This window comes from Puma concolor, chromosome E1 (genome assembly GCF_028749965.1).
Source record: "Puma concolor isolate L17-30 chromosome E1, mPumCon1.1.hap2, whole genome shotgun sequence".
NCBI lineage: Eukaryota > Metazoa > Chordata > Mammalia > Carnivora > Felidae > Puma > Puma concolor.
Genome location: NC_141680.1, coordinates 20,960,630 through 20,988,269, shown reverse-complemented (window position 1 = coordinate 20,988,269; position 27,640 = coordinate 20,960,630). Strand labels below are relative to the sequence as shown.

General features: G+C 36.5%; 1 protein-coding gene across 12 annotated transcripts; it reads right to left on the bottom strand.

The window, feature by feature from the left end:
* Positions 1-286: 286 nt before the first annotated feature.
* ZNF207 (zinc finger protein 207) lies at positions 287-25,100 on the bottom strand. 12 transcript variants are annotated; one of them, XR_015243989.1, is made up of 15 exons: positions 24,914-25,100; positions 23,394-23,521; positions 19,226-19,364; positions 17,679-17,849; positions 17,479-17,554; positions 16,919-16,966; positions 15,786-15,856; positions 13,361-13,518; positions 12,112-12,204; positions 10,849-11,091; positions 10,089-10,248; positions 9,772-9,955; positions 9,472-9,554; positions 6,623-6,677; positions 287-2,811 (listed from the first exon to the last, which is right to left on the bottom strand). XR_015243989.1 is itself a non-coding variant. In XM_086686596.1 (13 exons), the coding sequence occupies exons 1-12, from the start codon at positions 24,951-24,953 to the stop codon at positions 9,795-9,797; spliced, it is 1,488 nt and encodes a 495-aa protein (XP_086542722.1). In that variant the 5' UTR covers positions 24,954-25,100; the 3' UTR covers positions 9,105-9,554; positions 9,772-9,794. The 12 variants fall into 12 exon arrangements, 7 of the variants coding, with proteins under 7 accessions (XP_086542722.1, XP_086542721.1, XP_025771179.1 ...); XR_015243990.1 differs by lacking the exon at positions 9,472-9,554; XR_015243991.1 differs by lacking the exon at positions 9,472-9,554 and having other exon boundaries at positions 287-2,808.
* Between the last annotated feature and the right edge of the window lie 2,540 nt (positions 25,101-27,640).

Below are 27,640 nucleotides of genomic sequence, written 5' to 3'. Positions count from 1 at the left end.
CGGACAATAATGAATTCCTACAATATTTCAGAATGAGCACAAAGGTTTTTGTTTTTGTTTTCTCCCATTTCTGATCTGCTGTCTATTGTCAGTTTTAACTGGAGCTGAAAAACAAAAGGCTTTAAGAAAACTGAAAGTCATCACTGGGTTTTAAAATAGGAACATTTAAATAATTCTTCTTGAAGGTATTTTCTTTATCAGCCACTTATTTCTACCCTGAAAAAAGCTTGAAATAAAATTAGCATTTAAAGCACCATACAAAACAAAAAGAAACCAGACAAAGGAGTAAGGTACATTCCAATTTAATCATTGTGCACACAAATTTGTAAAAATGCTAGACACACATACATTAAGTCGCAAAGGAAATTCAAGAAATCTTGTTTATGTCTAAGTTATTTTTATGCTATGGAAATTTGGCTACTTACTCTCACCACTATTACATGCATTCACAGTTAAATACTTACCACATTTTCAATGTCTGCTTATCCTTGCTAGGAAAGGACAGAATTCCTTAGAAATTTACTTCACTTTAAATCTTAAAGACATAAATTGAGGGTCCATACTTTGTTTAGTGCTTATCTAGAAGAATACATCACCATTATCACATACTCAAGACATCAATTTTCAGGTTTATTTTAGAGAAGACTATCATTTTCCATACTAAAAAGTATTAGGAGCTTACTATTCATTGTTGGTTTACAAAGATAACAGCAGGAAATACAGTATGAAAACATCCTTAGCTTATATTGACATCATCTAGGATGTGGTTTAAGACTAGAGAGGAAAAAAATCCATGTGTTACACTGAAGGAAAGTACTGAACAGGGCATAAAGTAATTAGAAATATACCCAGAGGCTAATTTCTGCTGGCATACACAGTCTCAGAAACCAGCATTTCTAATCCACATTTTCCATGCAAGGTTAGAGAGATTTAAAAATACACTTGAAATTTTTAAGCTCATTCAAAGGGAATCCTGTAAAGCATTAGTCTGCAGGAACATTTCAGGCAAGTCCTTCTTCAACCCTATCCTTGGCTTTAATAGCTCATGAATCACTGCAACAACAGCTTCACGGAGAACAGACAAATTCTGCTATTTAACTTTTATACCTATGCAGTGTGGGAAGTGAAAGCATTGAGAAAACACTTTTGGTTGTTAGCTAAAAGGAAAATCTTAATATTTGTAAAAATACTAGATAATTCTGAATAAAAACATTTTTTCCATCTCACTAAAAGGAAACAATTTATATGTTAATAGGTTTTCCAGTTAGCCTGTTAAGTCAAAGTCAGAAAGTGATCCTGGATTATTAGGGAAATGTCAGGAAGTGAAATATTCAACTTTTAAATAAAATACATTTCTGATTCAGATATTATCTAAAGAGTGTACAAATTCAGACTGCTCACTTCTTTGATCAGTATCCCATTTCAGTTAAACTTAAAAGGAAAAATTGTGACATATAAGTATAAAATAGTACTCACCAGAAAGGCAGCTTTATAGAGATGGTTTTAAGGAAAACCATTTCCACTGTATCTACGCCATTTCTTACATAGATTAAACTGTGAAAGGCAATGAAACTTAAGCCCTTAGGCAATTTTATATTAAAAAAACAAGTGGATATCTTAAAATTTTATTATCAGTTGATATATTGAGATTTTTAATTAACTAAATGCATGACTTTCAAACAAAATAACACTAAGATGGTCTGTTTTCAGTGGCTAATCACCACCCCCAATTATAGGAATAAAAGATCAACTAGTTTTATGGATAGATGTTCTCAAATTAGACATCATTACACTTAGGGTGTAAAGGAGGTAGCCATGCATCCTAGTCAATGCTACAGAGTTGAAGGATGGTTCAGGCTTGTGCAAACCAAATTGTATGCTTTATTCTTTTTACCTTTGCATTTAAAATTTTTAGCAACACAAAAGCATAATATTTAAAGGTTAAAGGAAACTCTCAAAGATGGTTCAAGACAACAATGAATTCTGATAGAACCAATGACAGTAATAAAAACCTTAACATGTTTTTTACAAGCCATTATGACCTTACTGCCCCTCAAAAGGAACATACAAGGAATCTGTCTAGGTTTCTTGATGGGTAGTCGGTTTTCATTTGAATATTAAAAAGTTTTGTTATTCTTAATTCAAAGTAAAATGAGCCCACGGTGGTGGTGCAACAACAGAATAGGTTATAGTTTACAAAAAAAGGTGAACAAAATTAGTACTTATTTACAGCAAGAGCTACTACAAACATTTAACAAAATACACAGTATGAAAACATTTTCTAGCTTATGACTGCACACCATTTATCACTGCTAGAGGTAAGGAAACTTGACTTTTTTCTTAGGTTGATTCATACTGTAAAAAGTTAAAAGGTAAGTATGAGTAACCACCATGAGAGTGGCTTCAGTAGAGCCTGGACCCAAAGCCCTGCACTCCAGATCACATGCCAACACGTGTGTATAGCCAATTGAAACTTTCACCATCTTTTCCTTTTATGTACAATGTATTTATTTAGGGTCAACCACAACCAGATATAAAGGAGCAGTAATACACCTCTCTTACAACTGAGGTTATTAGCAAACCTAGAGCTACTTTGGCCCAAGAACGGAGTGTTTAAAAGTGTCCAATGGATCTATTATTAGTTATACTCACATTTAAGTAACTGCACAGCTTTCTTCCTTGTGTGGGTTATATGGATATGTTTGAAAAAAATAGGAACATCAGGTACTTACAGATTAAACTAACCTGTACTGGCAGGGCTGTGGGATTTTTCTTCTCTACCAGTAAGTAGCAAATGCTGAAATTCTGCTGCTAGTTAACAAAAACACAAATTGTATTAAACTGAGGAGTTCAATCCATAGTTTAAAAAGTCAATGTGCATTAAATTTCCTCAGAGCCTGACATTAATACATTTTAAACTTTTTCCCTAAGTCTTACAAAAGTAACCTTACATTGGCTCTTTATTTAGAGTGACTTTATGAGAATGACTTTAAACACTGTGTATCTACTGGACATACCTCGCTTTTAATAAACTATGTATTCCGATAAGTATATGTGGAAGTTTTGGTTACTCTAAAAAAGGGGGGGCATAGATTTGGGGGGAAAAATCTCAACATGGTAATTTCTAAATTTAAGTGTGTGTAGACATACTCGAACAGAGGAAAGCAACTTTTATTAGTTTAAAATTCAATTTTCAAAATACTTAATTTTATTAGAGATTGTGGATTTAAAACATGGGCTGAAAAGTAAACCTATTGTTTCTCCTCGAAGTATACTAACAAACTACTAACTAAAAGGAAGGCTTTGCTCAATAAATACACACCCCATATTATTCTAACTCAAACCTACAGAAACTTCAGTAACTCTTCCCTTGGCTCACTTGTTTTATTAGTAGAGACAGGAAATGATGCTGCATATTTTATTTCCATCTGATTGCTCAAGCATTTAGGAATAAAATGTTAAGAATAAGCTACACTGGAATAAAGGATTCGATGAAACCTTAATCACAAATGCAAACCCGGAGGGCTAACTTTCACTACATTTAAGGTTCTTAAGCCTAATAACACTATATAATTAGACCTCTCCCCCAAATAATACTGGTCTGTATGAACATCATTCTTCATTTTTATCAAAGTTGAGCATCAATAATTTTCACTGCCAGTTCCTCAAATTTAACCAAAAGTGAAGGCATACAGATTCTTTAAATACAATAATGCTTAAAAACAAAACAAAACAAAAAAACAAAACTCAGACACAGTAAGAATGCCAAAGGGCCAGGAGAATTCCAAAAAAGGCCTTTCCCTCTTTACAAACACAGCATTACACAACCCCCTGACCAAACACACAGCATATTACTGAAGCTGTGCCATAATACAACCTTACACACCATTACAGCATTTAGAATTAATGGATGGGGTCCAAGTCATCAATCATTTAAATAGTTTACTCACATGTATCTTCTCTGTAGTTAATTTGATCAAAATTAAAATATACACACAAACATATTCTAATATAGCTGATTATATGCCTTCTAAAGAACCTAACCAGGAACCAGTCTTGATTTATAGTAACAGTATTCAATTTGCTTCAGATAGAAATAGTTCAAATTAGCTTCAGTGAAGAGCTCCTTTAGATCTTCAATTTCTGCCTTAATATGACTTCTACATCCTGCTTTAGTAAAATAAAGATATTTCCCCGAAGATACGTAAGATTAATTGAACAGATTTAAAGAGAGATTGTTTAAAAAATTCAAATTAATATATTGTTTCAAGCTATTATTTTTCCAGGGTTAGAAAATGAAAGGCTCTTCCCTTTATGGCCAAATTATTATGCAAGAATGTATAGAGCTCAGAACAACAACAAAAAAACAATGCTTATAAGAAGCAATTCTCCTGAGTTTTACTGAAGAAATCTTTAAAAAAAATTGCAACTTTCAAGCTGATTATTTCTCAACAAAAATGCCAAGTAAGAACATGAAGACACTGGGGTAAAGTTGGAGATATTTCAAGTATTAGGGTGCTCAAACTGAAATCCCACTTTCCCCATTTCCTACACAATAGTTTGATTTAGATCCATAATAGGGGTTGCCTAAGAGCAAGATATTAAAAGTACTGTTCTGAAAATTCAACATTAATCACAAAATTGTGAATATCCACTATGTGCATAACACTATACACAACATCATTAAAGTAACTGTTTATTATTTTGCCAAGAAATAGCACAAAGAGGATTTCTACGCTAGGAAAAAAAAGTAATTTATTAAAGTGATTCAGATGACAGAAAATAAAATACTGAGAAAGGGTTAAAAAAAAAAAAGAGTAACCTTCACTAATATTCAAGTCATGAGATAGCAAGCAGAAGTGTAACTAGGGGAATGTTTACTTACAAAACTGCCTCAGAGTCAAGTCTTATAACTGAAGCTCTCCTTTTAGAAGACTTTTCCATAAAAGTTACAGTTAAGAGAAAACCGATTTTGTTTTGAAATAACACACAAAGGTTACTTAATATTAGGCAGATAAATACTGCCTCTTTAAAAAGACATACCTGATTTATACAAAAATTTTGTATTTTAAATATTCTTTATATCCCCTAACCAATACAAGTATCAGTTTACTCAAAACAAAATTTTATCACATTTCCTTTCATTTACCAAGTTCACCAGTGGAAGTAATAGACACCTGAAAGTTATGTAATTCTCAAAATGATACTACTTCAGAGATATTAAGAAAATTAACTTCAACAATTTATGCCACCCTGAGACCCTCCAACTCCCAGAAGTATGTAAGAGCCTATTTCAATTAAAATTATTTCAACTATCACTATTAGATTAGCACAAGCAGCAGCCTCACTCGAACATTTCACTATACTGGGGGATGGTGGATGCAATAGAAAACATCTCCAGTTAAGGAGATGTAAAAGGTGTAATTACTGAACAAAGGTATGAATGTATTCTTTTGTTGTAACAAAATTTTCTTCAAACATTAAACTCTTTTTTCCATGATTCAGTTACAGAGAAAAATCATATATTCTAATTACACACTGAAAATTTGGAATTCACGTAATGAGTAATTTTTCTTTATGCTTCCAAGAATTAAAACCACGAGGAAAACAATCCTGGGTTAGCTAAACATTGTACTATATGCTGTTACTGTTTGAAAGAAAATGCTATCTGGATAGAACAGTTGCTTAGACACAGGAAAGAACGAAAAGTAATCCAGGTTCATGTTTTGGCCTCTCTTCCAGTTCCTTCTTACCCCCACAACATACACACATAAACATGTTTCACACCAAAATATAAGCAAATTTTAGTTGGGAACAAATGTGGATACTTTTAATGTGTGCATATTGCATAAAGTATCATTCACTAAGGCTGAAAATGAACCTCAAAATGACTGTTCCAAAACCACAGTTCAATGTACTAACTTTACCACATGATTCAATTTCAGTTTGGCTACTTGAAAAATAGTAATCTACCCATACTGACAGGTCTGTACTACTTTTATTTTATCAATGTGTAGTGTATATGCATACATACCACACACACACACCACCTTCCCACCTTTCACAGGGCTCTACATTAACATTTGCTCTAATGTGGTGAAGTATGAAAATATTAAAAAAAAATCACAAGCATTTCCACATGACCTTTCAACCTTAATGTTCAAAGCATTGACTTTGGGATTAAGAATGCAGATTTCAGTAACCAGTGGCATTTCCAATGATCAAACTTATCCATGAGGTTAAATTTAACAGTTTGGTAAGAAAATGACAAGTTTTTCCTAAAAGTGAAAGTGGAAAATTTGAACGAAACATTTCATGCCTCCAAATCAAAACCGTCAAATTTTGTTAATTTACTGAAGTTCGATATAGCAATACCAGCTTTACTGAGGCTGTTAACACAAAGTAAATTACATATATCAAATATTTTTTATTTATGTTTATTAACACCACAGTCAAACGTGAATATTAATATAGAGCCTTCTCTGCCGAAAGAGTATAAAAATCCTAAGTTTAATTAAATTTAGGGGCCTTCACCAAACTTGCTGCAAGTTTGGGGACATAAATATCCAACAGCCATAAAGCTGTGAAAGCCCCTATAAGGAATAAAATAAATCCCACTTGCCTCAGACTGAACAGGGCAACACTGAGACTCAGCCTCAGCCTGTCCTATGGCAGGGCTATAGGAAGAAGAAAATTTTAATTTTAGAAAAACATTACCCAATTAATTTAAAAGACATGCATTAAAAAAAAAATCCCAATGATCAAGCAAGCAAAGGAAAAAAAGAGCTTTTTTTTTTTAAAAAAAGCTATGTCTGCTATAATTCCACTCTGAACCCATACTTATTTTTGTTGGGGATCTCCCCCCAAATAACTAAGTTCAATTAAGCTGAGTTTACGCTCAATAGAGTTATAACTCGATCAGTGGAACAGGAGTACACGAAGAGTATTTTCCCCAATCCTAATGGAAAATGTCTGAGATTATTACTAAAATATAGAAGTACTCAGATTAAATGAGAATTCCAGCAGCCATTCAAAAGTTGATCCTCACCTGCTGGTCTTGTTCTGTCATACAGTTAGGTAAAATCTACACACAATAGAAACTAGTGCCAGACAAAACGTTAAGTCACTTTGTTTTTTTTAAAAAAGGAGGATATAGGAGTGGACGTAAGGGACAGCCAACGTTTGCAGTCCCACTAGTCTGACAACTTCCTAAATTATGGCAATTACAATGCCTGCCTGAATGTAACAAGTCCTAAAGGTTGTCTTCTGTGAGGGCAGATAGTTTATGTCAACTCAACCCCCCCTATTACTTAAAAGCAGCGTAAGTCAAAGTTAAGAGTTATTTCAACATGATTTGTTACACTCATGTTTTAACCACACTATGGACCCCAGAAGCAGTTAGGTAAAAGGTATTTTCTAGAAGCTTAATTATGCTGATGCATGCACAAATTACACTATAAATAATACCAAAATGGGCACCACTTGAGCTATATATACCTAACACGACACAGGAAGACGATGTGCTTTAGTGCCATGCGTAACACTTTGGATTAACTTTTAATTAAAATTCTACCACTTATTTAAAAGTACTGGTATCTTCTCCCTTCAGTCTTCAGAAAGAAACAAACCTTGGCATAAATTATATCATCTTTGCATTAAATGTAAATAAAACTTTATAAAAGTTTTGAAACATTACTAACCCATTTGTATTTTGCTGATAAACCTGTACATGAAATGCTTGAGACGTGGTTTGGGAAAACATTTCCTATTTAATCATTCTAAATTTAATCATGCCCTTTTTACCTTACAAATTTTCAACACAGGTTCTTCTTTGGCAATATGATAAACGTGCTGCCAAATCTAAGAAATATGTATTAATCCCACAACTACTTAGTAGGCAGGTAAGAGAAAAAGTATGGGGCTTCGCTGCTGGCAGACAGAACAAATGCATTCTCAGTGATACATGGACGTTGCCTTTTCAAGCTATGAATTTTTGAACCTCAATGGTATCATAAGAAAAAAGCTATAAAACATTTCACTGGAGCAAAATGTGTGATTTAAATTAGCACTCAGCTTTGTAGATATTTGTAGGTTTTGTTTAAATCAATCTCTTCTAGTTGTCACTTAAATACAGACTCTTATGACAATTAAAACAGTTTTCAACATCTTCCTACAAGGTTAAAACTTTTTTTCAAAGACAAAAACTCTGATTTCGGGTCATATCTATACCTTCACATATAGGTTATAAAGACTTATCACCATTTTAAGTCTTAACTTTAGGTTGAGAAAAACTCAACTTGAGTTCATCATATTAATAATTATGCTTTGTACAGATCACTTGATACTTTAAATAACCACGAAACTGCCTTGCAAAAGATTTTTAAAAATGGATGCCAAAAAGTCAACAAGAGGTATTACTGTATGAGACGTGCAATACAAGATATGAATAGCAGTCACCTCTACAAAAAAGTTCTTCACAGGACATAGTAACATTCAAATTTCCAAGATGAAAAGGTTAATAGGGAAGCCATTTAGGCTAAATAGCAGAAGATAACCATCTAATCAAAGAAATAATGTAATTTTCCAGGAACATAATAAAAAATTTTGTATCCATCTGTTAAGCATCCTAACGGAGGCACATTTAGATTATTTGGCATTACATTTAGAAAAGATTCCAATCCATTAACAGTAAAAAACAAAACAAAACAAAAAAAAAACACAAAAAACTCTTACTGCATGCACCTAAGCTTCTAGAAGTTTGCACCTGAAAAGCTTCTGAGGTCCACGCAGTACTGCAGTCTCAAAAATAATCAGAAGGAAATGAATGGGTCTGGCACTAGGCTCTAAACCTCATCAGCAGGAAAGAGGGCACACTAAAGTTACGTTTTAAATATCTAGGACATCTAACATGTAGTGACACCAAGGGCATGGAAAGGTGACACAATATAAAGATTTCATACTCACTATGTAATGGCTCATATGTAACTAAGTTTTTCTGTCAACTTAAGCACTAACATACAAGTCTATACATACTGTCCAGTTTAAAACATGCAGCTAAGGAACAACCTACAATTCAAAGACAGAATCCAATGATGTATCAAAACTGTATTGGTAACTATGAATTTTATTTTGTGGACATCTACTGTGGCATGCATCTGTACAAACCTTTCAGGCAGTGGTCCACAGCTGGGTTATGAATAAAAAGGCATAAGTTTTTCTCTCATTTTATTACAATGAAGTTTAACAGTACAGAAAAGTCACATGACCTTGGTGGGTCAGATTTCTTAAACCCTGCAACATGAGGAACTCTAAATACATTAAATATTGTTATACATTCAGACTTCCAATGTACAGGTCTTGGAAACAGTTACAGCCCTCACCAAGCTAGGTTGGGGACATGAAGTCCAACAGCATCTGAAATGCTGTGAAGGCATAACTTTACAAATAGCAATGTAAGCTTACAGAACTTGCCTTTATTAAGGTGGTATGTTCATGTAATTCCAGCGCCTTCACAATATAACGAACCAAATTTACTATACTTCACTTCTAAAAACCTAGATGAAACATGAAAAAGAAGCCATACAGTATAAATTGCAACTTCAGGAAAAGTTCCTGCTTTATTATTCCAAATAATTTTTCCCATGTAAAATAAATGTCCAATAGTTCCTGGTATGTGGGAAGATAATGTTTGTTAAAGTCACAATGAAGCCTTATTGACGGAAGCTTGGCTATATAAACAGCACAAGTTGAGAAAAGGTTTAATCTCCAAACCTATTAGATTGGATGAAGTAAGATCAGTAACGGCCACCTTGCGACATTACAGGAGGTCTCATTCCCATCGGAGGTCGAGGAGGCCCACCTTGGTAAGGGGGTACCATTGGCGGTCCCTGCCCATACGGTGGCATAGCACCAGGAAGGTAACCTGGCATGCCTTGATGATGACCACCATACTGACCTAAAAAACACATTTAAAACACAAAAAATAGATTGAGTTGGTCTGTGCACTGTACTTTTAAATGCAATGTATTTTGAAGATAAATTTATGGGTATACTCAGAAAATCCACTAAATAAACATAAAAAGAAATACCATGAGGCGGCATTGGGGGTCTCATTCCTTGTTGCTGTGGGATGCCTGGCTGTGGTGGCATCATACCTCCAATAGGTCCAACTGGTGGATTACCAATGGGAGCCTGTCCTGGTCGAGGAAGATTACGTTGGTATTTAGGTAACTGTGCCCTTCTCTCTTCCTATGAATAAAAATGAACACAATGTTAAACACTTGAATGCAGAGAGAATCATTAAGCATAAAAGGCAAACATCTAAAATCTTACACAGTAACCTTTAACAAATGTACCCTTGTCAACCATTACTTTCGCTCCACAAACCAGACTGACTACTTAAAATCTCAATGCCTCAAGAAAACCTCACCTATTTTTACATTTGAAGAATGGCTAATAACTTTCCAGGAAATATACACCTGCCTCAGCAAGAAAGGGTCTAGTGAGAAAGGTAGGTAAGTTTCAAAGGTTCTGTAGATTCTACCTCTCACACTTGTTTAATTTACAAATTTATGTTAACTAATATGATTTTTGACAGCAAGAACCCAAATTAGTGTCTTCTTTAAGAGACAGTCTGGGAGTAGGAGGAGTGTGTCTAAAATCAAAACACACACGCATGCAATATTTATTCTGTGGTTCTTAGAAATCAGAATGATAAAAACCACAGCGTAAGCATTAAATCAGATTATAAGACCATCAGTGTACAAATTAACACTTCTCAAGAGGAGGATGAGATGCTACAACAGTATTCAAATTATGCTAGTAAAAACCTGTATGTGAAAAACTTACCAGTGATATATCCTCATCTGGATGGATCAACTTACTGGTTGCACTGGTTGTTGTAAGTGTAGCAGGCTTACTTGTTATTGAAGCTGCTGGTTTAGCTGCAGTGCTATTTGTTGTACTAGTGGTTGAAGCTGTAGACTGTGTATAAGCAGGGAATGTAGGCTTTGGGGGTTCTGTAGTTGTTGCAGGGGTACTATTTAAAGGCTTGAAATCTGTACCAACAGGTCCTTGGACAGCTGCCTGAGCCTGTAAAACACAATCTTTCATTAACGAAACTTCAAAACCCAAAAGTGAGTATATCTACTATAATTAACCTAAAAGTGAGACACCAACATTCGATAAAGGACCAAACTTTAAATGAAATTAAAACAAAGTTAACATGATAAAAACTCCACAAAAACTCAAGATAATATGTAAGAATATCTAAAGATGCTGGGTCAAAGTCACATCCAAAACTCAGCAGCAGAAATAAAGACTGCATATGTAACTTCTAAGAGTTTATCTACCTTCTCACCAAAGTTTATTTGCTTTACAAAGCTGTGTATTTATTTCAGGCTGATGAAACACACTGTTATCACAATAGTATGCTCTATTGTTACTATTCTAAATTAGTTGTTTAATCAATCTACCAAGCAGTTCAAAACAAAAAAGTTCAGAAATTACAGAATACAAATGCTTGGATAAATTTCAATTACCAAGCATAACATAAACTGCATCAGTGATGACATATTAAAAAATGTCCTTCAGAAATTTTCTTTATATAGATAATACAATGTCCTCCCACTTAACAACGGCTAGATGATTATCACGGACAAAAGGGTTTAGTAGGAACTTTTAAACATAAAGTTACCAGTAGTAAATAGGTTACTTTTCAAAATACCAAACAACTGAAATATGAAGAGTAGGCCAACTTTTAGAACCAAACGCAGAGTACTAAATTTCCTTACATTGTATGTGATGCATTAGATTAAACAGCATAAATCAAAAAAGCTTAATCATGCATCAGGCTAACCATTGGCCACTATAATGCATTTACTGCTTACATGCTTTTAACCCTTTAGAACCATAGGAGTTTGGGGTACATTTTTTTCTATTGGTACGAGTTCAAATTTTCAAATACCATTGATTTTTATACCATTAACTTTACTTAGAAAAAAAAATTAAACATAGTATATTTTTCAGAAAAGATTTAGTTTTAAAGTAGGGTCCAAAGGGTTAAGTTTATAAAGCCATTTTAACAATTTTAAACTGCAACTTCCTGCGTACTTGTGCTGTGCTAGGAAACAGAGCTTTAGAAGATGCAGACAGACTTTCTGAATTGGATGAAGCTGTACTTGAGCTTGTTACAGGTGTCCCCATCTGTAGCATAAAAGAAAGGAAACAATGAAAAGTCTCCAAACAAATGGGTGAAAATAAGCCATGTGGTAGACTTTTTTTAGTATAGATTGCATTTTTATAAATGCAAAATATAATGCAATCAAATCAGATTTATTTTAAGAGGCAGGCAGTTAATGCATTTACAATAAACAAAGTGACAGTATGAGCCTCATAAAATTTTTTAAATTCTACACCAATAAACCTAGTTATTAACCAGTTTCTTTTCTAAAACTGGATGTGTTTTGCACTGTGATATTTCAAAAATGATACCTTCAACTGAGACTAAAGATGCGTTACTGACACTTCAATCTAATTGAATGATTTTTGCTAAAAGTTTGACATCTCTCAATAAACAAAATCCCCACCCACCTCAAAAACGTAGTTAATGTGTTTAAAAGGGACTTAAAAAGTAGTACTTTTAACTTAGCAACTACAAACAAAAAAACTGAGAAAAGAAAACCTCTATGGGATAACGTTAAAGTGAAAAGAAAAAAACAAGAACATACATCCCGACCTTAATTCTGAATGGATTACATCTGCTTAATTTTGAATACAACTTGGGGGAAAAGCCCAAAAGTAACCACCATTATACAGTTACTATATATAACAAAAGCATCTTTAGCTTCTGAGTTCTGAACATAGACAAGGTCAGTAGGAAAGAGAAGTCTAACTAGGTCAAACGATGCCTTCCTGCAAAAGTGCAGCATTGTGTTTCGTCATTGTTCTACATTAAAGAGTCCAACGAATGATTTGCTAAGGTCTTAGGATTTTCACCTTTGCCTTTGATTTCATTCCATTCATAGTTCAAGATGTGAAGGAGGACCTCTAAACACTATTATGTATTTAAGTCCCCAGAAATTAAACTTTCATCCCTAACTAAAGCTAAGAATGACCAGAATTCACAGCTATGAAAACAAAAAACATACTACACTATTGGGCTCCAGGCAATCTTTTTTGACTAGAAGAAATCAATGTGTGCAAACATGGAAGAGAGTAGGACACTTCTTTGTAGTTAATAAATTGTATGAAAATGATTATCAACAAAAAATTGACCTATGACGATTTAAAGGATTTCTATAAACAACTACAACTTTACCTTTAAATACAAGTGCACTCCTTTTCAGAAATTTCAGCTTACCTGTCCAGCACTGGGGAAAAGAGGCTTAGTAACTGGAGGCTGTGGAGCAGGAACTGTTGCTGTCGGTGCAGGTGGTCTATTAAGAATGCCTGGCGCTGAAACAGCCTGTGCTTGAGTCATTGGAGGAATTCCTGGACGGGGAACAGGAGGGGGCATACCTGTAAAGACGAAATATTGGGGAAAGGGAGTTGTTGAAACTTTTAATTCAGAAAAAGTATTTTTCCAAGACTTTCTTGTTAAAATATACCATGTTAAAAAACAATTCTACACTACAAAGTTACTGATGAACTGCTCAATTCAATGAAGTCCAAATATCTTAGGCATTTGTTCCTTGGAACAATCTTGCCTCAACCTTTCTATTCCTTTGTATCTCTTCAGAATTTTGGAAAGTGAAAGACACCACTAGAGACTCCTTGTATAGGAAAAGTAGAAAGTAAGTTACTAATCTTCCTGATTTAGCAAACCTTGTGAAACACGTAAGAGAACTATTACAATCATCCAACAGCTGGATGTTCTCTAAACTCAAATTCAATTCAAATTATTGTAAAAACTTTTGATAGGTCATATACCCATAAATTTTTTTTCAGGAAACTTATTCTTGCAAACACTTTAAAAGATTTTTAAGTCATCTCTAAACCCAACATGGGGCTCAGAATTACAACCCTGAGGTGAAAAGTCACACGCTCTACTGACTGAGCCAGCCAGGCACTCCTCCTTTAAAGCAGTTCAAGTAAATTTTCCTAAAAATCCATTACTAGTACGTTCTTCAAAGTTCCCAAACATAACTTAAAAACTTTTACTAACTTCACATTATCAACTGAACATTGGTTATTGTTCTACATTCCTTTTTTTTTTTAATTTTTTTTTTTTCAACGTTTATTTATTTTTGGGACAGAGAGAGACAGAGCATGAACGGGCGAGGGGCAGAGAGAGAGGGAGACACAGAATTGGAAACAGGCTCCAGGCTCTGAGCCATCAGCCCAGAGCCCGACGCGGGGCTCGAACTCATGGACCGCGAGATCGTGACCTGGCTGAAGTCGGATGCTTAACCGACTGCGCCACCCAGGCGCCCCTGTTCTACATTCCTTTAAATGCCTAAAATTCTCTCAGAACACACGTGGAGCTATTGCCTATAAATTAATGCCTGTCCTGGCAATGATGCACATTTTGCCGCTGCCTCATTTATCCTGTTACTTTTACGTCAACTATCACTTGAATACTTCTTAATCTGCTATGGACTGCACACCAAACTTGCTAGGATTACATACAAAAAAAAAGGCAACCAATTGAGAAAGCCTCATGAAGGCCTGTGTGGCACACCTACTTGGCTAATGAAATTTGGTTCCCCACATTATAGGATAGAGTCAAGATAGTTCTTAACACAGGCTCCGTTTCAGCTAAAGGGTCCATTAGCCCTGTTTCTGGTCAACTGTAAGAGGCTAAGGAGCTTCCAGGAGAGTTATTTTGCTGCCTAATGACAAAAAGGTGGGGTGCCTGGGTGGCTCAGTCAGTTTACCATTCGACTCTTGATTTCGGCTCATATCATCTCACAGGCATGTGATGGAGCCCTACATCAAGCTCTGTGCAGACAGTGCAGAGTCTGCTTGGGCTTTTCTCTCCCTCTCTCCCTGTCCCTTCCTGGCTTACGTGTGCACACGTGCACTCTCTCTCAAAATAAATAAACTTAAAACAAGAACCCACTGCTGTTGACACCCTTTCTTGCCTGAGTTATCTTGTAACGACTGAGCAACATGTCCCAGGGAGAAAAGCTCAAGTGCAAAGGAGAAAATCTTAAACACATGGGTTCTTGAGATCCCCAGCCACTGAATCTACCACTTTTCATTGAGGGAGGCCATAAATGCCTACATTGTTTAATACAGTTTGTTACGGTTCCCTATTATTTTCTAAGACTCTCCGTTACTTATCTATAAAATTCCTAACAAATAAAACCCCTTTTAGGTATATGAGCTTTGGTGCATAGGTTCTGTGACTCATTTCTGATTGCTTTGAAACCTGTTTACTATTTCAAAACTCAAAAAAAAAGCATCCATTCTAACACCTGTCCAATCAATTCAAAAAAGAACTGGGGCGCCTGGGTGGCACAGTCGGTTAAGCGTCCGACTTCAGCCAGGTCACGATCTCGCGGTCCGTGAGTTCGAGCCCCGCGTCAGGCTCTGGGCTGATGGCTCAGAGCCTGGAGCCTGTTTCCGATTCTGTGTCTCCCTCTCTCTCTGCCCCTCCCCCGTTCGTGCTCTGTCTCTCTCTGTCCCAAAAATAAATAAAAAAATGTTGAAAAAAAAAATTAAAAAAAAAAAACTAAATTTTAATATTAAAATTGCACCAACGTCCAAAACCTACTGTCCACAATACTTAAGAATAAAGCATGCCAGTCCTAGTAAAAAGGTTATTGTCTAATGTTTCATACCTGGTGGCATACCAGGCATCAGAGGTGGTATTCCTGGTCCAGGTGGCATCATTCCACCCATTGGCATCATTCTATTAGAAAGCAAATTTCAAGAAACAAACCAAGTTAATCAACAGTATAAACTATTAGAAAACATTTTGGCTAAAGCCTGAAACAGTAGATAAAAGACTTGAATTTGACCCCTAATATTGAAAATCAAGCTGAAAGAACACACAACACTAGAACAATTCTATCAAAGTAAGTCTTCTAAAAACCATCAAACCTCTTGGGTTTATCAGTAAAGTAAGGGGGAAAAACCAGTCTCTCTTACAAAACATTTTCATACATTTAAGGTCACTACGAACAATTATACCCTCAATACAGACAAGAGGCCTCATCTAAAATATGTGTAATTGGAAATCATAATCACCTTTGGTCTCATTTGGAAAATACCCATACAGAATATAAATAAAAAAGAAAAATTATTTTAGAGTCATTATATTTTTCAAAAAGAAAATATTGAATATACACTGTGGAGTAAAGATTCTTGGGAGGAGGGTTACAAAAAAACTACCACCAAAATTAGTGACAGTCAAAAGTAACCTCACACAATTGCCTAATTTCTAACGGCCACCTAACACTAAACCATGACTAAAGACATAACCCATATTTATTTTCCTTCCCCTAAAAGAGCTCACCTTCAAATACCAGTGTCCATTCACTTAAAACATTTACAAGTTTGTGAATTCTTAATTGAGGACTTTATTAGAAAATTAACTTCTATATATAGATTTCACTACAAGAAAATCGAATTACCTTCTATAATAACGCATGTTAATTTGGCAAAAGAGTATTCTTTCTTAAATATCAACACTTTTTACTAAATTCCATTACTTTAGCAGTCTGGCGAAAAACAGCTGCACGTTTAGAAAATGCTTTATTTATATGGGTCTATTTATTACTAGTTCCTCACAAATGTCTTTTTTTTTTTTCCCCTCCATTAAGACTTGTGTCAACCAGCTTGCACATTCTAGAAGTTTTAGTGAGGAAGGTTAGAAAATTTCTGAAGTCAACTGAATAGATACCATTAAACACACAAAAAAAATGACATTATGATTATACCTCCTGAATTACATTATGAATGAGATGCTTACATGTTTTCACCGCAAAATGACTGGGTGTATTTTCTCTGATGATGCAATCTGTGAAAATGTATGACAAAATCAAAATCTAACTGTGATTTTCAAAATACAGTGGGAAAGTGTATTGTATACCTCTCACATCCAACAATTTTTTAAGTAAAAGTGATAGGCACGAGCACCTCATATTCATTTTAGTTCTTGATGATTTGACAAATAAATCATTTACAGAGTTTGCTTCTTGTCACAACTACAAAGTGTCATGGACAGTTCTGAATCTCAGAAACACAAATCTACAACCAACTACTTTAATTACATCAGAGGCAATTGAAGTAGATGGCTGCCTACACACATCCTAAAACCCAAAAATCTATTCTCTTCAGAGGCAAATTTATATTCCTTAAATTTATTGGTAGACCCCTTTATAAACAAGTTTAAGTTTAGGGAGCCCATACCTTTAAGAAAAAAAAAAAAAAAGAAAAAAGGCAAAGTAACATTTTACAATTCATGTAACACCCAAGTTGAAAAGATTATTACTAGGCACAAGCCCACAAGTCAATTAAAAGTTTTCTTACCCAGGTGGCATGCCTGGCATAACTGGTGGCATTCCTGGCATCAGAGGAGGAACACCCGGCATTAATGGAGGTATGCCTATAAATAAAAATTTCACCAACAAAAAAGTCACAAATATTAAAGGGTTAAGAGAAAATTTTAATACTTCTATACCATATCAACAAAGTCCTAAGAATGTTAAATCGTAACCCTGATGTGATACCTGGAGGCATTCCTGGTGCTCCCGGGACTGGTGGCAGTCCTGGCTGTGCCATTGGGGGGATATAACCTTGCTGAGGTTGAACAGGCTGTGGCTGAAATGAAGTTGAAGCTGCAGAGTCATCATCATCATATTCATCAGAATCATCTTGTTGCTTCTTTTTTTGACTCTCTGCTAACAAAAGTTTTAATTAATTTTTCCCATGAAGTAAAAAAAAAAAAAAAAAAAAAAACTAAGCAAGCTTAAGACATTCAACATCAAAAAAAGTTATTTCACTGTAATTAGCTCATGAGATTTTTCTTACAAAGAAACTCAGTCAATATTATTCTTTTTACTCTTCAAATGTGCTTTCAATCTCTATTAAGCAAGAAGGTTAACATCCTTTCCCTATTCTGACAGGTAAAAAATAATTTTCCTACGGGGCACCTGGGTGGCTTAGTTAAGCATACAACTTCAGCTCAGGTCATAATCTTGGAGTTTGGGAGATCGAGTGCCACAATGGGCTCCATGCTCATGGTGCAGAGCCTGCTTGAAATTCTCTCTTGTCCCTCCTCCCATACCCTCCCCTGCTTGTGCTCTCTTTCTCAAAAGAAATAAACTTTAAATAATTTTCCTCATTTTTTTTGAAAAACAAAAACAAAACAGCTTTCTATTCCATCTCAAAAGGTAAACTATGACAAAGAGGTCTGACCTTTCTACAATGCTTTCGAAAACAAAAACTTTCAGGGCACTTGGCCTGCTCAGTCAGTCAATAGAGCATTTAACTCTTGATCTCAGGGCTACGAGTTCAAGCTTTACGTTGGGTGTAGAGCTTACTTTAAAAAAAATTTTTTTTCATAATTGATAACTTCTACCATCTGGATAATAAATGATTGTAAATTCCAAGTCAAGTAACAGCATTACCAAAAAATTTACTATTAGTGGTTATATAATCAAATCAAAACAAGCTACCTTCATTTTCAGAAACCTCAACACTTGCTAATTCCACTTGGAATGCAGTTATGAACAAAACTATATTATAATAAAGTGTTTGGAATAATCCACGTGATATGACATATATACAAATCAAATATACAACTCCAAACATTAAGACATAAGAAACAATAAAACTCAGGATGCTTGGGGTGCTTAGTCGGCTGAACGACTGAATCTTGATTTTGGCTCAGAACATGATCTCAGTTTCATGGATTTGAGCCACACATGGGGCTCTGCGCTGACAGCATGCAACCTGCTAAGGATTCCCTCTCTTCCCCGACCCCACTTGTGTTGTCTCCATTGTTCTCAAAATAAACTTGAAAAAAATAGTGTTGGTGGCTAAGTCAGTTAAGCATCTCTTGATTTCAACTCAGACCATCATCTCAGTTATTGAGTTCTCTCTGCCACTCCCCCACTCACGCACATGCTTGCTCTCTCAAATAAGTATTAAAAAAAAAAAACCCTCAAAATTGGAATTTTGAATAACATCCACTATTAAATTTATACCTCAAAGTAGTAGTAATACTCTCATTAGTGAAGCTGTGTTAAGAAAAAGCACACATCCTAAGGTTTACCTTGCGTTTTCTGTTCAAGAAGTCGTCTTCTTTCATCCATGTCTTTTTCTGGAATACCTTCCATACCATATATTTCCAATTCTATGTCTGTTCTCCCAGGTATTGCATTTGGTACAGCATCTATTGTCTCTTTATGCACCTAACATTAAAACAAACTTCCATTAGATAAAGTGTCTCATAAAGTCCTTTAAGAGCAATCTGAAATTACTCAGAGAACACTTAGTATAATCATTAAGAATAACTTGTTCTGTAGTGAGACTATCTGGATTCAATCCCCAGTTTTGTTGCTTACTTACTAGGTATGTGAGACTACGCAAATCCTCTGATTTAAGATTATCCAACTTATATACACTACCTAACATCTAGCATCATTTTTAGGAATGCATTAAATCATACAATTTATATAATTACATAAGTAAATATATAAAACTATTTAATACCTGTTACGTTACAGGTATTAAATTATATATGTTAAATAAAACATAGTGAATACAGAAAGCATTTGGCAGGATGTCTAACACATAGTAAGGACTCAATAGTTTGTTTACCATGTAATCTTGCTTGCTTGAATTATCAGCAATGAACGAGCAGTCCCACTCAAATGAGAGAAGGTTCAAGTCTGACTTAAGCACAGCTTATGAAAGTTCTTACTATATGAAGAATTAACATAAAATTTCCAAGATTGATCTTGAGACAAGCTGGTAGTTACAAATTGCAAAAGTGGCACTTATAATTAGCATATCCAGAACTAATGCGTTACCTGAGGCACTTAACACTGCCACAGCAGTGATCCTGTCATTACACTAAATTTGACAGATTACAAAGAGAAAGATTTTATTATAAAACACTGGAAACCTACGATTTTTTTTACTAATGGTTTTTGCTAGATCAAATGTTTCTAACCCTCAAACATGGGTAACTTCTGCCAATATGGTAAAATTCCTGTCAGTCTTGGTTTCTTCAGCAACTTGCCTTAACTTAGGCTAAAAAAATGTCAAAGTATTTTGCCTAGACTATCAGCATCACCTGAAAGCTCATTACAAATGCAAATTCTCAGGGGCCTCCCACCCCCTCCGCCAGAAACTCTTGGTTAAGACTAGCAATTTGTTTTCACATGCCCTGCAGGTGATCCTGAGGCATGCCCAAGCTTGAGAACCACTGCTTTAGGGGACATATTTGTCTCATACTCAATTTCTTTCCTCCCAAAACATTTTCATGCAAGAACAGAAAAGTATAGAAAACTAAGTGTTTTCTTCTTAAGACATATATCTCAAAGACTTTAAACAGAGACATGCAAATCAAATTCAGAAATTATCTTAATTTTTGATTGATCTTTAACCATTGTTCCTTACTGTGATTAAAAGATCCATGAACAAAGCTTCTCAACAAGGGACTTAATCACGCCAGTTTTTTGGCATGTTACTGTTCTTGACAAATGCTGATGAAGGAACTCCTATGTTCCTCAAAGTAATAAAATTGTATTCATACACATTAACTATTCTGTTATATTTCTAAATGATAAGGGCAAGAATACACTAATCAAAAGCTATTGGAAAGAGAAGAAAAATAACATCATTTACTTAACTACCTCACAATATCCTAGCCAGAATTAGACTTCTTACAACCTTGCCTAGTAGAAATAATGATGATCTTGGTTGAAAAGATAGGTGGAGCAAGCACTGATGTGAACCATCTAAATTACTAACGTCCTAAGTTTATCATCTATAAAATTGGAGGATGTGTCTGATTTAACTGCCAGGCCCATTTCACAGGTTGCTGTGAAATTACACTAAAACCATAAAAAAAAAAGCACTTGGTCAATCAACAATGTCACTAAAATAGTTTCTCAACTGATCTCCTTCCAGTTCCATTCCATTTCTCTGTTCTTCTCTATAGTGCAACTTCTTGAAACAGTGCCTCTACTTTCTCATTTTCTCTTGAGAGTACTCCAATTAGGCTTTCATCCTCATCACTCTAGGAAATCACTCTTGGCAAGTGACCAATGACCTCCACTTTGATTAAATCCAATCTCTGTCCTCATCTTCCTAGACCTACCACCAGCATTTCACTCTGTTAAGTAACTCCTTTAATCATCTCATTTGGTTTCCAGGGCACTACTCTCTTGGATTTCCTACCTTTTCAATGTCCTTGAATGGTTTCTTTTAATCTTCTAACCGTTAAGTGCTGTGAGTGGCCCAAGCTGGAGTCCCTGCACCTATTCTAGATCTATATTCTACTCTCTAATAGGAAACGACATCTAGTATCATGGATTAAAATAGCTATGCTCACCACAGCATCCTTCCAAATTTCTACCTCCAGCTCCAACCTCTCTGAAGTCCAGGCTTACAGATACAATTGTTTATATGACATTTCCAACTGGATAGTCAACAGACCGTCTCAAAATTAACAACACAACACAACCGTGACATCCTCATCTCTAAGCCTAGTCTTCCTGCAGCTTTCAACATTTTAGTATACGATAACTCATTTCTCACAGTCCTCAGGCCAAAAACCTTCAGATCAATCTGCAACTCCTCACTTTCTTATACTCTGCATCTAAATCTATCAGCAAATTCTGGTCTCTGTCACCATCACCTCTTGCCTGGAATACTCCAGTCATCCTAAGTGTTCTCACTGCATTCTGCAGTCTGTCTATTTGCAACTCTATAGCCAGGAGAATCCTTATTTAAAAAAAAAAAAAAGAAAAAGAAAAGGTACCAGAATATGCTACACCTCTCTCTATTCAACCTTGCATTTCATTCAGAATGAAAGAAAATGGCCTACAATAAGTAAACCCTTCTATATAAAGCACATTGCTCCCCTTTCTTTTTCAATATAGAAGAATGCTCCTGTATGTCAGGGTCTTTCATTTGCTGTTCTCTGGAAGCTCTCTCTCATTTCCGTTCAGATCTGTTCAGATGTCAGCTTCTCATTCAGGTCTTTCCTATCTTGTGGCCCTACCTATGCCTCTTACCTAGTTTTAGCTTTCTCTATCACTTATCGTGAAAAGGCAAACTAAATACTGCAGTGTTTTCTTCCACAATATAAATCTAAACTCCATGATGGTGACTGTTTCCTTCACTGCTGTACACCTAGTGCCTAAAGCACTTGTCTTAGCGCAATGCTGTCTCACAGAAATTTTTTGTGATAAATTGTAATATTCTTTCTGTATCAGTACTATCCAATACAAGTCATCCACCAGCCACATGTGACTGAGCATTGGAAATGTGGTTACAATGTGGAGAAATTAAATTTTAAATTTTTAATTTTTAAATTTTCTTTTAAGTAGTCACATGTAACTAGTGATTGCCACAGTGGAAAGTTATGGGTCTAGCACATAGCAGGCCCTAAAATATTTCTGAATGGGTATTAAGTTATTATTACAGTGACATAACTGAAGAGGATCTATATAAACTTGTTTTTTTAAATAAACTTATTTTTTAACTAGGGGAAACAACATCTTATTTTAATTTACCTCCCCGCCTCCTACCAACAGTAGTTTCCAATAAATAGGGATTTGCTCATCTCATCTCTCTCTAGGGTCCAATTAGGCAAAAATTCAGGTAGCACCAGGACTGGCCGAAGTAGAAGAAATAACGTTGAATAAGACATAAAGGCACTTACTAGATCCTTAAAAACATAAATTGCAAAGCGCTCCCTACCTAAGTAGTGAAAAGCTCAAGAAACCCAGACATCATTAAATGAAACACATTACCTTTCCAAAAGAGGTCCAAGGAATAATAACTGAAGTAAGCCTATCCTCAGGCAAGAAATTGTAACAAATCCTTCAATGGCAGAGAGTAATGGTAGCTAATTATGTATTATTCTCATGGGATTAGAACTGGTCAGACCACAAAATTTAAATCACTGATCTTTGTTCTCTAACTCAAGTAACTGAGGAGATACTCTGGGACCTCAACTTGTCCCCAGTCTAAAATAAAAATTATTAATAACTTAAAGATAAACACTATGAACATAAGTTTTCTTCAAACATAAAAAAAAATCAATTATTTAACTTAATGGCCAAGAAACAGGTTTTTTTTTTTAAGCTGACTGACCATATCTAATCTTTCACAATAAACAAAACCCTACAACTGTTAAAATAATTTTTTTTCATGTTGTTTCCACACAAGGGGTTAAAAGTTAAAGACAGAAAAAAAATCCTTACCTGCATGCAATGAATAGCTAAGCCAGGTCCTGTGTACAATTTCTTATGACATATATGGCATTTAAAATGTTTTGCTTTTTGGTGCTGTATAAGGATCTTCTCATCATCAAAATCTCTATTACAATACCTGATCAATATTGTTAAGGTACAAAAATAGCACAAAATGACACTGCTTATTAAAAAAACCTGTCATATTAAGAGACTAGGAAGAGGAACATTAAAACATGAGAGCAGTTAAAACCAAGAAGGTACTTTATGCCCATAATCTCTCACCATCTCTAAACGAACACATCTCAGTAATCAGCAAGATTACTGTAAAATCCCCGCATTTTACAAAGATTTAAGTAAAATAACTTCTGTTCAATATTTCAAAATTTACAAATGCACGCTGTGGACTGGACAGTTCAATGTCAAAAAATCCCCAAGTTTATGTCAAGAATGGATTTCAAAACAGAACTCATTAACTAGAAAACAAAATAATCAAAATGTTAAAAATCTACCTAACATATGGAATTTAGGAATATTTATTTTATTTCGATCCAAGAATAAACTCACAGTAAGAATGACACAATTTCGTATGAATGATCCACAAAGTTGTTTGCAACTTCTTACGAATATGTTGCCATGGCACGTATCTAAACTCACAGATAAGTTACATTAATAAAACTGAGAAATTTTCTCTCACTGGGCAGACTTTCCTAAAAGCTCATTAAAGAAATTCGTGACCGTTTTTCAACCATTATATAAACAAATGCAGTTCCGTAACCGTTTTTAGGTACGAGACAGAAGTAAATCAACTTTAACGTAAACGGTTTTAGCCCTTCCCGAAAAAAGTATTAAAAAGACGCCACGTTTTACTAAAAAATAAAAAGCATTTTTTTTCAGTCTTACGAAGCTGGGTGATAGACACAAGAAACTCCACCCTTTACGCTTCTTGAAGATTAAGGCGCCAGCGGGTGAGACGCGGAAGCTAGTTCTCCCCCACCCCACTCCACCCCCGGCCAAAAAAAAAAAAAAAGAAAGAAAGAAAGAAAGAAACCATGGTTGACTAACACAAGCCTTCCCTAAACCACCGATTCCCCAATTAAACGGAAAAAGTGGGTGACACACTCCGGAAGCTCTCCCCTAATCCTCCAGAGTCAATCAGCGTATTATGCTCGAAGAAAGTCCCTTTGTTGAATCGTCACCAAAACAACAGAATGTGGCAGAATATCCTTAGGGGACACTGTCCTTGGTGGAGGGGTCCAAGCCGCCTCCCAGTGGTTAGGTCAACGCTCGCACCGAAGCAAGAACCTCCTGAGTCACGGAGTCCCACGATCCACAACTGCCAGAGACTCTCGCCCTAGGGAATTCAGTTCCCACGAAACCTTCCCAGATCCGGCTCCAGCCACCAAGCCACCCACCTCGAGGCCTACATCCCCAGACACTCTCAGCCACAGGCCAAAGCAAGGCCTCCCAGTCCCAGTCACCACCAACCGGCGCCCCCGCTCGGCCTCCACTTCAAACCCACAAAGGATATCAGCACCACGGCTTCAGCTGCTTCTTCTTCTTGCGACCCATAACTGCGCTCTACCGACTAAGTGAAAGGGGGAGAAAACTAACAGGAAAAACGAGGCAAAAATCGCTCACTCTTCCGACCCAACGGCCACCACCGCGTCCCACAGGAAACAGACACAAAATGGCCGACGCCCTCGTTCGCCGCTCTGCTCCCGTCAGGCACTGCGGCCGGAGGCGGAGCCAGGCAGGGAAGGGTCACATGACGCAGACCTCCTCCCTGAGTGGGTGGAGACTCGTGGCGGCTGACGGGCGGCCGCCATCTTGTCCGTTTAAGGTGTCCCGGCCCTGTTTGCTTGCGCTGGCTGATTCCTCCGGTTTCCTTTGTGAGGGAGCTGGCGGCCGAGGTGCACCGATACACTCGCGAATTGAAGGAAAAAAACAAACAAACAAAAAAACCTGGGAAGATTGCCAGCGTAATTAAGGGCAGACTACAAATAAAGAATAATGAGAGAACGCTCAATTTTTAATTTTGTTTCATTGCCCGGATTAATCCTTGCTGTACTAATGGTTGGGCATTTGCCTGCTAAGTCAAAGAAGTCGCAGTCTCTGCTTGGTGACTTGCAGGTTGGTGACAGATGAGTAAACGAGGCAGTGTGGTCAGCGCTGTGACGGGGGAAATACAAGGGGCTGCGGACAGAAGAGGAACACACGAACAGGGCCTTGGAGGCCACGGGGGAGTCAAGAAAGGTTTTCTGAACTGAAAAGTTAATGGGAGCAAGGGAGGTGGAGGAGAGAGGATGTCATTGAACGAGCAAAACGTGCAAGTCTTTGAGGCTTAGCGCCTGAAACACACCAGGGGTTTTCGGACCGGAACTCATAGCAGTGGGGCTGGTGGCAAGAGACTATCCTAGGAAGAAAAAAGGGAATCCAGACTGGAAAGGGAGAAGTAAAACCGTATTCGCAGATTGCATGATTTTGTTACGGGCTGAACTTCACTCACAAAGAAAAATTAGTAAACCCTAACCCCCAGTGCCTCAGAATGTGGCTTTTAGCGGTGAGCAAGCTGCCACTCTAGTAGAGGAAACACTAAGTACGTCATGTCGGGAGTGATAACTGCACTGAAGTAGAACTAAACAATATGAGGGGACACGGTAGAGACTGATGGTTTGACAGCAGAGATTTGTGTGGGATGTTTTTTTGTACAGGGCATTTTCCGTCTCTCTCAGGAGGCTGCATTTGTGCAGAAAACCGAATAATAACGAGGGAGAAAAAAAAATGCAAATATCTGGGGGCATTCCAGACGGAGAGAAAAGCAAATTAAAAGACTCTTACACTGGGGGGGGTGGGGGGTGGGGGAGGGGGGGAGGGAGGGTTGAAATATTTGAGAAACACAGGAAATGTGACCAGGACAGAGTGAGCAAGGAGAGGGTGATGGGAAATGAAGACAGAGGGGGAATTACAGGCTAAATTATGAAGGCCTCCGTGCATCACATAATAAGAGCCCTTTTGGTAGGGTTGTTTCTAAGACCCGAGCAGGAGAATACAATACAGAATAGCAGTTAAGATTATAGATTGATCACTTATATTGACTGAGCCTCAGTTTTCTTCTCATCTATAAAATGAGGATAGACCCCTCTGTTACAGAGTCGGTCAAGGATAAATGAAATAAAACAGATAAATAACCTGGCCCATGGTTACTGCTAACTAAATGACAACTATTAAAGTATAAATGCTGTATTCATATGATTATTGCTGTTGACACTTGACAGACCAACTCGCAAAGACTAACGTCCTCAGATTGTGTTCGTAGATGGTCAAGAAGCCAGCGATGAGATTCCGTAAGATCACCCTGTCTGCATTACTTTCTTGGCAGTAGTCACATTCTGCCCCTCCCGGTGTGCATGCCTTTTCTCCTTCAGTTGTGTGTGCCAGGACAACAACTTAAATACTGGATTGTCTTTCTATATGTGCACATATTCTAATTCATTCTTTTTAATAGTTGCATAGTCTTCTAGTACACGTGTATTTCTTCCTGCTGCTATAACAAATTCACCACAAATTTAGTGACAATACAGATTTATTATATTGCAGTTCTGGAGGTAGAAGTTTGAAATGGAGGGGTGCCTGGGTGGCTCAGTGGATTAAGCATCCGACTTCAACTCAGGTCATGATCTCACAGTTTGTGGACTTGAGCCCTGCAACTGGCTCTGTACCAGCGGTGCAGAGCCTGCTTAGGATTCTCTCTTTCTCCCTTTCTTTGCCGATTCCCCACTTGTGCTCTCTCTCTCTCTCTCTCACAAAAATAAATTAACATGAAAAAAAAGTTGAAAATCCATTTCAATTCTGAAATGAATTGGCAGGCCTGTATTCTTTCTGAAAGCTTTAAGGGAGAATCATTTATTGCCTTTTCTAGCTTCTCGTAGATGCCCAAATTCCTTGGTTACCAAATCACTTCAGTCTCTGCATTATATGTCACAATTGCCTTCTCCTCTCTGATTTCCTGCCTCCGTCTTAGAGAGACTTGTGGGTTACACTGGGCCCACTTGGATAATCCAAGAAAGTCTTCCCATTTCAAGTTCCTTAATATTTTTAAAAAATGTTTATTTAATTTTGAGAGAGAAAGACAGTGCAAGCAGGGGAGAGGCAGAGAGAGGGAGACATAATCTGAAGCAGACTCCAGGCTCCCAACTGTCAGCACAGAGCCCAACACAGGGCTTGAATTCATGGACCTTGAGATCATGACCTGAGTT

Bases quoted from the DNA above. Each gene is read 5' to 3' on its own strand.
- ZNF207 (XM_086686596.1), bottom strand. From the start codon at position 24,953: ATGGGTCGCAAGAAGAAGAAGCAGCTGAAGCCGTGGTGCT. The intron at 17,555-17,678 runs GTATCACATCAG...TTTTATTTATAG, and splicing joins AGCACCAGGAATGCCTCCAG to GCATACCTCCATTAATGCCG. The intron at 12,205-13,360 runs GTAAGCTGAAAT...TTTATGCTACAG, and splicing joins TTTTCCCCAGTGCTGGACAG to ATGGGGACACCTGTAACAAG.